The sequence below is a fragment of the Lissotriton vulgaris genome, chromosome 11 (assembly GCF_964263255.1).
Source record: "Lissotriton vulgaris chromosome 11, aLisVul1.2, whole genome shotgun sequence".
Classification (NCBI taxonomy): Eukaryota; Metazoa; Chordata; class Amphibia; order Caudata; family Salamandridae; genus Lissotriton; species Lissotriton vulgaris.
This window is the reverse complement of record NC_141699.1, coordinates 349,170,399-349,183,185: the sequence shown is the minus strand read 5'-3', so window position 1 is coordinate 349,183,185 and position 12,787 is coordinate 349,170,399. Positions and strand designations below refer to the sequence as shown.

The following is a 12,787-nucleotide window of genomic DNA, read 5'->3' as shown; positions in this document are numbered from 1 at the left end:
AAGGTGCACTTTGCTGCACATCAAATTTATCACACAAACAGAAAATTGTCGACGCAGCGTTTCGGTGATATTAGGTCGTCACCTTCTTCAGGACAGTGTGTTATTTAAAATCACTGGAATTTAAAAGAAGAATACTATATTAGCATTTTATATATTATCTTACGGGCTGAACAATATTCATCATTTTCTGACTACACATCGTATCCTAATGTCACAGTAACTCTATTCCTTGAATCAAAGACATTGCATTTGTTCCACAATCTTCACATAGTATACCATTACTAGCTCTTCTACATTACTTTTCACAGAACCATTCCCTTCTGTATTCGTGAATCCCACAACTTCTGTTTGTTCTCACCCTTTTTTTGGCGTCCTTTAATGCCAGACAGTATCTAGGCAATCATATGGGGGGCCCACTAACTTGGAGACCCTCCCATAGTCTTTTCCATACATCTAATGTCTTTTATTTCTTAACGACAGGTATATCAGCTTTCTACATACCTTAGATGTTTGTAGGTCAATCGCTTTTTTTTATAAAATTGGCGATGTTCAACCTTATCAGAATTTTTTCAATTTCTGTAAAATTCAATTGAAAGATAATAAACTAAATCATTAATTTGCCCTTTGGTGAATCTTTTTATATTAATGATTTAGTTTATTATCTTTCAATTGAATTTTACAGAAATTGAAAAAATTCTGATAAGGTTGAACATCTCCAATTTTATAAAAAAAGCGATTGACCTACAAACATCTAAGGTATGTAGAAAGCTGATATACCTGTCGTTAAGAAATAAAAGACATTAGATGTATGGAAAAGACTATGGGAGGGTCTCCAAGTTAGTGGGCCCCCCATATGATTGCCTAGATACTGTCTGGCATTAAATGGACGCCAAAAAAAGGGTGAGAACAAACAGAAGTTGTGGGATTCACGAATACAGAAAGGGAATGGTTCTGTGAAAAGTAATGTAGAAGAGCTAGTAATGGTATACTATGTGAAGATTGTGGAACAAATGCAATGTCTTTGATTCAAGGAATAGAGTTACTGTGACATTAGGATACGATGTGTAGTCAGAAAATGATGAATATTGTTCAGCCGCAAAGATAATATATAAAATGCTAATATAGTATTCTTCTTTTAAATTCCAGTGATTTTAAATAACACACTGTCCTGAAGAAGGTGACGACCTAATATCACCGAAACGCCGCGTCGACAATTTTCTGTTTGTGTGATAAATTTGATGTGCAGCAAAGTGCACCTTGTTTTTAACTTTTTTGTGATTATTGCCACATCATGTGTTTTTAACAAAAATATTATTTATGAATAAATGTATGTTTCTAAAGTCGGCTTGAACAAAGAATAATTTATAATAAATTTTCTTTTTTATACATGTCACAGTTGAAGGGTTTATATTTTTTTCATAATGCTAACTCTGTCATAATGATGTTGAATAAGGGGTACGAAATAGAGTGTAAATTCAGTGATCCTAGCACAACTTTGTGATACTTGTTTTGGCTCACCCTAAGCGTCCTCCATAAATCTCCTAGAGGCGAAAGTCTCCCGTTCTGATTTGATGAAAAGGGAACTTGTATTGTTTTGCGACTCTTAACCCTCTCCCTTTTCACTAAGGGTTTCTCCTTCCAAATTTGAAGTTTGAATGAAACCACAAATTCCCTTCCCTCATGACAATAAGATGGGAAATAAAGTCTGAAAAGTCATTTGGGTTTGCAGGCATCCTAGGTGGGGGGGGGGGGGGCATCGAAATGAACAGGCTTAAGGACCATATAAAGCATGATGGGGCATTGCAGCTTCTATATTTTTGAGAGGTAAAGTGTCACCTATATTCCTCAATCTAAAAGCAATGACACAGAACAATTTCTACTTTGATTTTTCTGGAGATAATTTGGAAAAGTTTTGTTTTGCCAACGAATACAATGTATAGCATTGATTTACAAATTACAAGTGGGCACATAAAATGCACCCATAACATTGTACTTCTTCTAGATGTATTTTCTATACAAACATGCTTTTAAAAATAAACAATATACAATTTAAAAGAGTTCCAGCACCCTGCAGCTTTACTCTGTTGTACGACTTAGTGAAGGACAGCCATGGTGTGCAACAGATCTGGATAATGTGACGAGCTCCATGCTATGGTACAGAGCCAGACCCAATGAAAATTCATGACATCCTACAGCACAGCCTGCCACACTGAAGAGCTCTAAGCTCACATGCAGCATAGCATGAATCGTTGATGAGGTATAGAGCAGTGAAAAAGCATAGCCAAAAGAAGCCAGTCAATCTGTCACAGTGACGAGATTCATGCTAGTCTACAGCAGAACTGAAACAGCTCAAAGATCTTTTCTATCCTGTAGCAGTGCTAGCTACTTTGAAGAGATCCGTGACATCCTACACCAGAGACGGCTGTAAGTCAGCGAACTATTATATTCAACAGCACAGCTTACAACAGTGAAGATATCCATGATATTCTCCATCAGAGTCTGATACAGTTTAAAGGTCCATCTATTCAATAGCACAGACTGACACATTGAAGAGATCCCAGATATCCTACATCAGAGCCCTTAGTGATTCTATAGCAGAACCTGTCAAAGTGAAGGTTCTATTATAAAGCATAACCTGGTAAAGGGAAAAGATACATGCAAGCCTACATTAAATCCAGATACAGTGAAAAAATAAATCTGAATCTATAGGCAAACCTGTCACAGTGAAAACATCCATGCTATCCGACAGCAGAGACATACAGCAAATCCAGTATATCGAACAGCTGAGCGTGATAAAGTGAAAAAATCTATTCTATCCAACAGCAGAGTCCGGTACAGTGAGGAGATCCATGCTTTCCTACAGCACAGCCCATTAATGAGACAAGATCTATGAAGCAGATCCTGAAACAGAGAGCAGTACAGTGATGTGATCAATGCTATCCGGTAATAGAATATAATATTGTGAAGAGAAGCGTGTCTGGTATTCCACAATGAATGCCTGATACTCGCATACAATGCCATTCCTCCACCAGTCTGATTTTGGGTTTACCTCACTCTGGAACACGGTGAGCTGACTGTTGCGAGCACTGGAGCACTGCCTTCTAATCGCACTGAGCTCCTGCTCAAGTTCTTGAAGTTCCTTCAGGCTTGTGTCTCGTTTGAACTCCAACAGTGCTAGTTCTGTTCTAGAATCAGAAAAAACGAATTGTATAATCTACACTGTGTTAAGTAATTATTTCTTTACTCGTAACCTACCTCTCGCTGCTCCTCTTCTTTTGACTTGCATTGACCACTTAGAAAATAAACAGCTATGCCAATCAATTAATACCAAAGAAAATAGTGGTGCACTTTAGTTGATGAAATCCCAGATATCTTGCTTAAAGTATGTATAGTCTTTTGCTCGCTTACATCATGTAAGTGATGTGTACGCTTCCTACAGATGGCTAAAAGGTTTGAATGAAACCCAATCACTGATGGAGTAGGATGCTGCCATAAGGCTAAGATGGAAGGATTGGACACCATATTGCTTTAACACCATGAGAAAGCACCTTAGGAACTCACTGGGCAATGTGTAATCATTGATGAAACTATATTCTGAAGTCATTGTTCTCCTTTCGATGATCTTGTCTTAAAGCATCCTAATTATTGCACTCAAACTCACGGAATGGGTGGCCCTTGGCCATGGACTGCACCAGGTGCACAGAGCACACATCCGAATGACAAGTTGAACAGGTATTGAGGACAGAGGAGACTGTGTAAAACTTGGCTGAAAGCCATGCCCTGTGCCCGCTATACATGCCCATAATCCATGCACAGTGGGAAATGAAGTATGGGCACAGGGTGCAGCCATAGGTCTCACACTGCATATCCTTCGCACAATGGCCATGCCCAGTGAGTACTGAGGATAGGGAAAAAAGTCCAGGGAGTAGGCAAAGCTTCGCACAACTGAAGGAAGTGTGTACCTGACTGATGGGGCAACTATTTCATAACAATGGTTCTGCGCTCACTATCGCTTCTCCAAGAGCCCACAGGGCTCAACCTTCAGTTATGGCCAGTAGACTGGGCACATGACATGGAAGATGCCAGGCACTGCACTTGGTACCACCCCTCACACAGCCTACTAAATAAATACAGCAGTCAGCCATGTCTAGTGATCACTGGCACATTGTACAACATCACATGCCCAAAGCTGCAGTGCATGCCTTTCTGTCATGGCCAGTCAGCTCCTGGTACTACGTCTAGTCTTTGGCTAAACCCTGAGCTGATGGCGTCTGCCTCAAACTGATCAGTATGGACAAAGGGTATAGAAACAGCTCTATGTTTCTGCAAACGAGGCAAGTAAAAAAATGAATGTGTCATTCAAACCATATGGTAAAGAGCAAATATTTGCAGCAATGTCAATTAGGAAATACATGATAATGCTAGTGTCATTCATGATGTAATTTTAACATCATCCTTCAAGTCATAAACAATCAGTGGTGAAAGGAACAATGAGTAGCTCACAATAGTTGGTGAATTTCATTGTTAGTTGGTTTTATAGCATAACAATAATGTATCTAACTTCTGAATGATTTTCAGGAATATATTCTGAATACTTCCAGATGTAAAGAGTTTAATGTGCTTTTTATTAACATTGTAGAATATGGAGTGGGGCAACGATTCAGAAGAGGTTAAGCCTCTAGTCGGGCATGCTACCCCTGCCCTCCATCAACAATGGTAATAAACAGAATATTACTCTCTGCCATTGGAATTTTTAGTTAATGTCATGCTGTCCTTTTATGTAAATTCCCTATAAACACAGGTATGTAAGCAGAATTAGAACATAATCTCATGGAAAGGGCACAGAGTGAGTTGTGAAGATCAAGAGTACGATGATTCAGAAGACTCTCCCCTTTATTGTGGTAATAACAAGGTATATGACATTTACATTGTAGCAATAAAGATTTGAATGTGCGTTTATTACTACAATTGCTCCTAATAATTTGGCCACACTTATTCTCCCTAGAATGATTTGGTAAATAAATACACGCCCAGAAAAAAAAACGGTAGTGGCTGCTGCAAGCAAAAACAGTAATAAACAAATACGTAAAGGAACTGGTACTACAGCCACGACAAAGGGAAGAGTGAGGATTACCTTTTATGAACACAAAAGCTACACTGCACTGTGAACATAAAAATGCATATTCATATTAATGTAACTGTAACTTTTGTACCCATGTTTTCTTACATGTTATGTTATGTTATGTTAAGTTATTATGGGTCTTCTATAGCGCACGGCTACTCAAAAGGAGTGTCCCGGCGCTTTGTGCACTTACGCTAACCATGCCTAAAAGAAGTGCACATCCATGATGTTTCAAGCCTCTCTTTCACATCTTGGCTCCCAAGATGAGAAAGTGTTTAGGTGGCCAGCCAAACTGTTTACATTCTTTTTGGTTTAAAAAAAAAAAATTTTAATCATGTCCTAACCAACAGAAAGTACAACATTTCACCATCTAGTAGTCAAAGGCAAATGCATCCAAGGACGATTCTGCTATCCCAATGCCCCTTCTGTCTGTCCCTCCCTGCTGCTCTCTCCCATGAGAATCTCCATCATCACCCCAAGGTGGAGTCAGGTTGGGCCCAGTGCGCCCAGGCCACAACTCAATTGCTAATTGTGCAGATTTTTTCTCATTTCTAGGGACAGCCCTTTCCCTCAAAATCACGTATTCTGGCAACATACACCAGTCTGCTTTCAGATTTTCAACATCAGGGGGGTATTTGGAGCCCCAAGCTCTGGCAATGATATCTTTGGCAACACAGATCAAGAATAACCCATATTTGTTTTAATTTAGGGGCATACGTCTCTCCCCAGATATTTATGATGTAACTCTTGGCGAGGCCGTTTAAGACCAGTATCATCTAACTGTGACATGCAAAGCTTTGTCCAGTACCTTTGTATCTAGGGGCAGGACCACAGGATATGGAAGAAGTCCCCCACCTCCCCATAGCCATGAACACACAGGTCTGAAGCAGTCTTTCCTATCTTAAACAACGTCGACCTAGAGTAATAGGAGTGGTGTAAGATGTGGAGCTGGACAAGTCAAAAGCCAGAAGTTATAGTGACGTCACATGGGGCTCTTACTGTCTCTTCCCATTACTCAATGTGTAGTCACTCTATATCTGTCGTCACTCTATATCTGCCTAAGATGCAGCATCGTGTCTGGGGAAATATTCTGAATTATCTTATATATCAATGATACAGCTTTTTTGAGCAGAGGTTCTGTAAGTAGTCGATCTTCCAATGGTGAGGATAACACCAGCCCTGCACCTTTTTTAATTCAGGAAATCAAGACGTGTCTGATCTGTAGATAGCAATAGGTTTCTGAATCAATCCGGTTGAATTCACTCACTATATCTTCTAAAAATATCATATCTCTTCTCACCCAAAGATCACCCAATTTAGAAATGCCTATTAAGTCCAGTTTTCCGAAGCCATGTAGTCTCCCCAGTTCCACCAGGGTGCTGAATCCTATAGCGGTATTTCTCCCGTTCGCCTACCCTTCCACACCCCCGGTATTTTGTTACAGCCATCCATATTTTCACCAGGCTGCAGTACGAACTAGCAGCGGTCTGAAAAGTTTACATTCTTGTTGCATTTGTATGTTGTCTTCTTCCTTTCTCATGATTTCAGACTCCAGCCCCTTTGTACTTCCTCTGTTTTACAATAATGTGTGAATTCCTTTGAGACCAGCACTCAAAACTCTATATATGTGAGTCTTGCCTTTGCTTAAGGACCTTCTGTCCAAGCGAATATGTCACAACAGTCAAAAGTAGACAGGGGCAAAGAGGTGAAATTCCCAAGGGGGAGAAGAAGAACACACTGGTGGGAACACCTTCTTTAATCCCTTTAAGAAATGTTTCACTACAGGAATCTGGAAGAATGACCTTTGTGTAGGGGACTTTCTGTAAGCAGTTATGGCTGCAAGATGTACTTAATGGATGAGAATTGCAGGCCAAATTTTGCTAAATGGAGAAAGTTGCAAATATTACATATTGCCTCGAAATAGGATGGAATTCATTCTGAATACACCACATGTAGAATCTCTTCTACTTGAAAACATAATAACGTCTGGTGAAGGAATGTTCATGCACTCCTGTGAAAGGCCTAAACGTCCAAACTGCACGAATTCGGGAACCATGCTGTCAAGTTCAGCGAGGGAAGGTTGGGGTGAAAGATCTTCCCTCTGAGCTTGTAGAGGAGATCCGGTCTGCATGGCAGCCTCTTTTGACATGCCATCCCTACCCAATTATCAGTGTGATCAAGTACAGTTAAGGGTGTACCAGACAGAAAGCGAGCGTCAAGGCAAAATGGGTCATAAAATCAGAGCAACTAAACACCAACTATAACTTATAAAACAATATAGTAAAGCTTTTAATCGTAGGCAGTTAAACCTATTGCTTTTGTAAATGATTAGTTACTGCCTATCTAAGTTTCTCTAATGAGGAAATAAAGTCTTCCAAGGTGAACAAGATGCACACGTTTCTTTAAAAAAGAAAAGGCTATTTTTTTCTACACAAGGGAAGACAATCATGTTTCTATAATACTGAAAAAGGATTTACTTCTACACTTAACAGGAGAAAATCGTAGAATATGTTGAGGGTGAGACTGGGGCAGACAGAATATTGTGAATACAGACAAACTGTATAGTTTGTGGATGTTCCTATACTTTCAAGGACTCGCCTTCCTGGAACTCCTTAGCCGTGAAATTGGATATATTCATGCAAAATATGGTATCATCTCGAATAACACTAAACATGAGAAAATGGACTTATGACTTAAGTTCACCATTTCTCAATTATTTGCATTTAAACCATTTGCACATGTAAGCTGTACCTACATGCACCAATGTATTTGTGACTTGGGCCCAATAAAATGAATGAAGACTCTCATGATGGAGAAATAGGACTACAAGGAATTAACTTTTACTCTTTAACTTTTGAAATTTTGCAACTTTTATATGAATGAACACATTTTGTTTTCTTTTAACAAAAACAGACATTCAAATAAATAGCAAATGACATCTATTTGGAGCAGATCAATATGGTTATAACCATTGGTCACCAGCAAGATAAATACACTCTGAACCTACATCACAAGCAAAGTTAAAAGGTTCCTAAAGCATAGGACAAATCTTAAAGCTTTCTTATTCTATGAAAGTTTCTTCTAGCTATCGTACGAGAAGAGGTGTAGAAATGTTACTAGGAGAAGGAGCAGTGTTCCTGTACAACATCCTCCTGTACCTTCTCTCGTCTGCTCTGCTCTGGTTTTCTTTCATTCGATTCTCTGCTTTTTTCACATCCTTTTCACTGACATCCAATGCATGTCTTAGAGACTCCAGCTCCTGAAGCATTTTCTGAAAAGAGAAGAAAATAATCAGAAAAGAGGAGACAAATTAGAAGGATTCCAAGTATTTTGACTACAAAAATAGAATGCAGTAGGTATTTCAAATGAAGGACATTTTATTTTAAATATTTACTACCCAATAATAAAATGGTCTGGTGAGAAGCATGTAAAATTAAGCTGACAATAGAAGGAAATGGTTGAGCTTCTTCTGCTTCCCTCCAACTTTGTTTATGTACCAAGCTAGGCCCCGCTTATTACAAAAAGATGCTCAGGTGCAGAAATACCTTCTTCTGATGCGTAATGTCACTAATTGACTGGTCCACTTCTCGGATGTGCAATCTTTTCTGTGATAGTCTTTCCTCCTCAAGCACTAGATCCTGACAATGAAAAACAAAACGTAAAATGAGGCAGCACTTCTCTACTTAAAACAGTAATTATTTGTTCAATATATTCCACTATTACACAGTCTGAGCTGGAAAAACTACTTGAGTTGCACATTGAGCCTTTATGAGAGTTATCAGGATATGCACTCTCCCTATGAGCCAGGTTAGTGAGATGTAGACGGTATGACTTGCTATCGCCCTAAGCCCAGGACATATTGCTTGGGGTAAGGACTACATGTTTTCTAGCTTATTTTGGCGGCTGAATGATACATTATTGAAACCCTTTACTATTAGACCAATCAATCTAGGGAAATGACACGAGTTGTAAATTCAGCTTACATTACTGGCAGTGGTCAATCTCACAAAGGGCACAGCTGTAACAATACATTTAGGCTCTGGAATAGGGGGCATTACCATTAAGTACTGCTAAGAATTTCCCGATCAGCCTGCAGTTAATCCTAAACAGACGATGACCCAACAATATCTTCACAAAATACATTTTTATTTCATCACAAGATCTTTTTAATTTTTTATCTATGTTATATAATTTATAACATACAACATAAGAAAACGGTAAGCAAACATTTCGATGAGATAAGCAATTAGTAACCAACTACTTCAGGACCTATGTCTAACTGCCCTTTCTCTTTACAGCAAAATGAGTGGTGTATAGCAAAATAAATGGTGTTTGCTATGCAATCTTGTAGAATCTCTCTTGTGGACTACTTGACGTGTTCTGATTCGTGAAAAACATATGTATCCCTAGGGTCCACCCAAAGGAATGCTAGAAGATATACTTGAATTTTCCTCCCGTATTATAGATCTTAAGAGCTCAATTGCCTCGCTCACATTTTTTAAGGCAACACATTTCGCTGATAACCAATATACTTTTTATAGTACTTCAACAGCTTATAACTTATTGCCATTGTACTCAATAATCGATCCTCATCTGCCACATGTGTATGTAAGGAAGGAAAACCCCTGTGGAGTGGTGTGGCTCACTGGTTAGAGGCGGCAGACCCGGAAGCAGAGAACGGCCCGGGACCAGGGTTCAATTCCCGAGGCGGCAGGGTCGTGGACCAGGGTCAACGGACTCGATAATTCTCGCCTCGGTGCCTACTCTAACCAGGGATCACACTCGGCAACTCTGGGCATTAAGCTTGCCTCATCTCTACAACGGCCCCCCACAGACGCCGGGGATGCCTGGTTTCACCTTGGAGATACCCAGAAGGGACCATCTCACAAGGAAAACCCGGACGGGTTCCCCAGCGGTCTTCAGCGCCAGGACACCCCGAGATGGGGTAACAGTGCGCTTTACAAGTATCATCATTACATTACATTACATTAGGCAGAAAGTTTACAGTACTTCACTATGGATTTCAGAAAAAAAGAAATGTCTGCGACTGCGAGGTTTGAATCTGTTTGTATAAGATATTTGAACTTAGATAAATTATTCATTATTGGAAACCCTCTACTATTAGACCAAACAATGTAATAAAATGCCGCAAGTTGTAAGGTTCAGCTTCCGTTACTGACAATGGTTCCAGTATAAAAACATGAACACATTTTGAAAATGTAACAAATTAAGGCTGTTAATAATATTCCATGACGGGATGCAAATACTTCAATAAGCAGAAAGGCAAGATTAGTGATTGCTTTTTAAATAAAACCTACAGAAAAAACATGCAGCTTATAAAATGTTTTTTTCCTAAACTATTTCACAACTTTAAATACAATTTCTCAGAGGCATCATTTAGTAAACCTTTTTTAAGGGATGCTAATATTTAAAAATGATTAATACTGGAAAAACAGTGTAAAACTATTATGGTCTATGTGAGCATAAATTAGGGGTTTGATTCTTAAGTCTCAAAATGACCCCTTAGGTATATGTCCTTGCATTGGTGCACATTTTAGAACTTTCAGGAATTCACAAGAGTTTCCAGAAGTAGGCCTGGAAACAATATATCCCATCAAACGTTTGTAAATTCCATTTTAGCACGAGCAAATATACATGTGTATGTTTGCTCCTGCAAAACATTTTCTGGACAATTTCATTGCAAAGTCAAATCCCCACACCCCTTTTTCCTTTCCAGGGAGAACATTTTATTCCTGCCTTGTCTGAGAGAAATGTTCAACCTTTTCCAGTGTCAAAACATATTGGAGAGGAGTTAGTGAATATCATAAACATGTTAGTTTGTGGGAGTGCATAAGTTAACATGGCATTCCAACCATGGAACTACCACTTCTCATCTACATCGATCCCCTGTATGTAGATTTGAGGAAAGGCAACAAAATCGTGGCTTTGTTAGAATCCAAACCCTAATATAATATGGTAACAAGTGAGGCTATTATCAGATCTCTGATGTAATGAGAATGCTGCCATAATTTGTCACCTCAATCCATTGCACCAAAAGTGGATTTAAAAAAAAACATTTTTTATTGGAACAAGTAGATTTCTGAAACAGCTCGTTCTCCCTTGGACAAGTAGATATTTTATAAAATTCCACACCCTTGCAGTGGTTTTTAAGACATCAGGAATTAAAGATTACCTGATAATGCTAACCAGACTCTTATGACTCCTTTATTTCTTTGTCACCATATTATTTCCACAAACAGTTTCAAGGTAATGCATTCTTGTCTCTCCAGAAGCCCCAACCAATAACCGACAGCCAAGCAAGGCTCTGAAGCACAAATTATTGTTAGAAAACTGTTAATTATCACCCTGTCACAAACCCCTATCCGTACTAACTTTGTGTTTCTCACTTTTTTCTGAAACATATTCAGCTCCAGATCCAAACCAACTGAGCTAACCTGGCTTTTGCCAGGCTTGCTGGTACATATTGAGTTTGCAACAATCCATTATGATTTTGGTAGAAAAGAGTGAAGAACCCTGGAAAACCTCAGAAATTCCAGAGCGCTTACTATCTGGCTCAAACAGACGTCCACTGGGAGGTGTCTGGCAACTTACATTAATACTAATATCAGGCTGCATTAGCTTATAAAATAAATAAATATTATAAGTGAATTCTGAAGTTATGAAGTGCACTGCTACTATATGGTTTCTTGGGGCTCAGTTGGGCTGCCTGCACAAACCAACTGAACACTAATCCACGTCAGAAGCCTAAATGACGTCTATATATTCAGTTTTTAGTTGCCTTTGAAAGGGTATTGGTCATAGATTATATGGAGGACAGGAATGAGGTTGCTCTGGTGTACCGTAGACTAAAAGGAAAAGAGGTGCTTAATCAATTGGGCAGCGTGTTGTAGCAGCATTTTCAGATAAGTTTAAGGACGGTCAGGGAATGTAAGAATGGATACTACTTTGAAGCGACACCTGGCCCATGCAATGCATTTGACAAAGAGTTAAAGGTCATACCTTTCTATTCTCAAAGACAGTGAAGGCTAGTGAGATGCGGCAAAACCAATGTGCAGTGACTAAGATCAAGAAGTAGACATGATGTAGCATCCTGTATCAACTTAAGTATGGAAATCAAGTATTAAGAAGTCCTAAGTATTAAGCATTATCATGAACCCAGTATGAGATTACTGCTTTAACCACAGTTTTTTCCTCTTGTTTGAAAGTAAAGGGTTTTCAGGAGAAGAAAGAAAATAAGTTACTTACCTGTGACTGTAGTTCCACAGTATTGAAATCTTTCATAGATTCACATGCTTAAATCATTCCCACTAATCAAGATGGGAGTCCCACGATACATTATAATAGCAATGCTAAGTTAAATATATGCCTGAAAAGCACACGACCCTTTACTTTTGTGACATATTATAGTCATTGTTAAAAAAGAGACGAAACATAGGTTTAAACTAATCAGGCTGCCCTGCCCTGTATATAGTCCTGTGAAAAGCTCCAGTCCCTCAGATTTTCGAAGCACAAGTGTAGGAGAAACATCGAGAGAAAAACATGAGAACAGTGTTTCTCTGGGAAGGAGGGTGGGTCGCAAGTGAATCTATGAAAGATTTCAATACCGGGAACTACAGTTACAGGTAAGTAACTTATTTTATTACT

At 39.0% G+C, this 12,787-nt stretch overlaps 1 protein-coding gene across 1 annotated transcript in view; it reads right to left on the bottom strand.

Annotated features, from left to right (window-relative positions):
* Positions 1–12,787, bottom strand: part of LOC147679750 (uncharacterized) — a 427,474-nt gene that overhangs the window by 244,016 nt on the left and 170,671 nt on the right. Inside the window, exons 10-12 of the mRNA XM_086942472.1 lie at positions 8,668–8,760; positions 8,281–8,393; positions 3,050–3,185 (exon numbers count right to left, since the gene is read on the bottom strand). Coding sequence (XP_086798598.1) covers positions 3,050–3,185; positions 8,281–8,393; positions 8,668–8,760 — 342 coding nt within the window. The remainder of the gene's footprint in view (positions 1–3,049; positions 3,186–8,280; positions 8,394–8,667; positions 8,761–12,787) is intronic.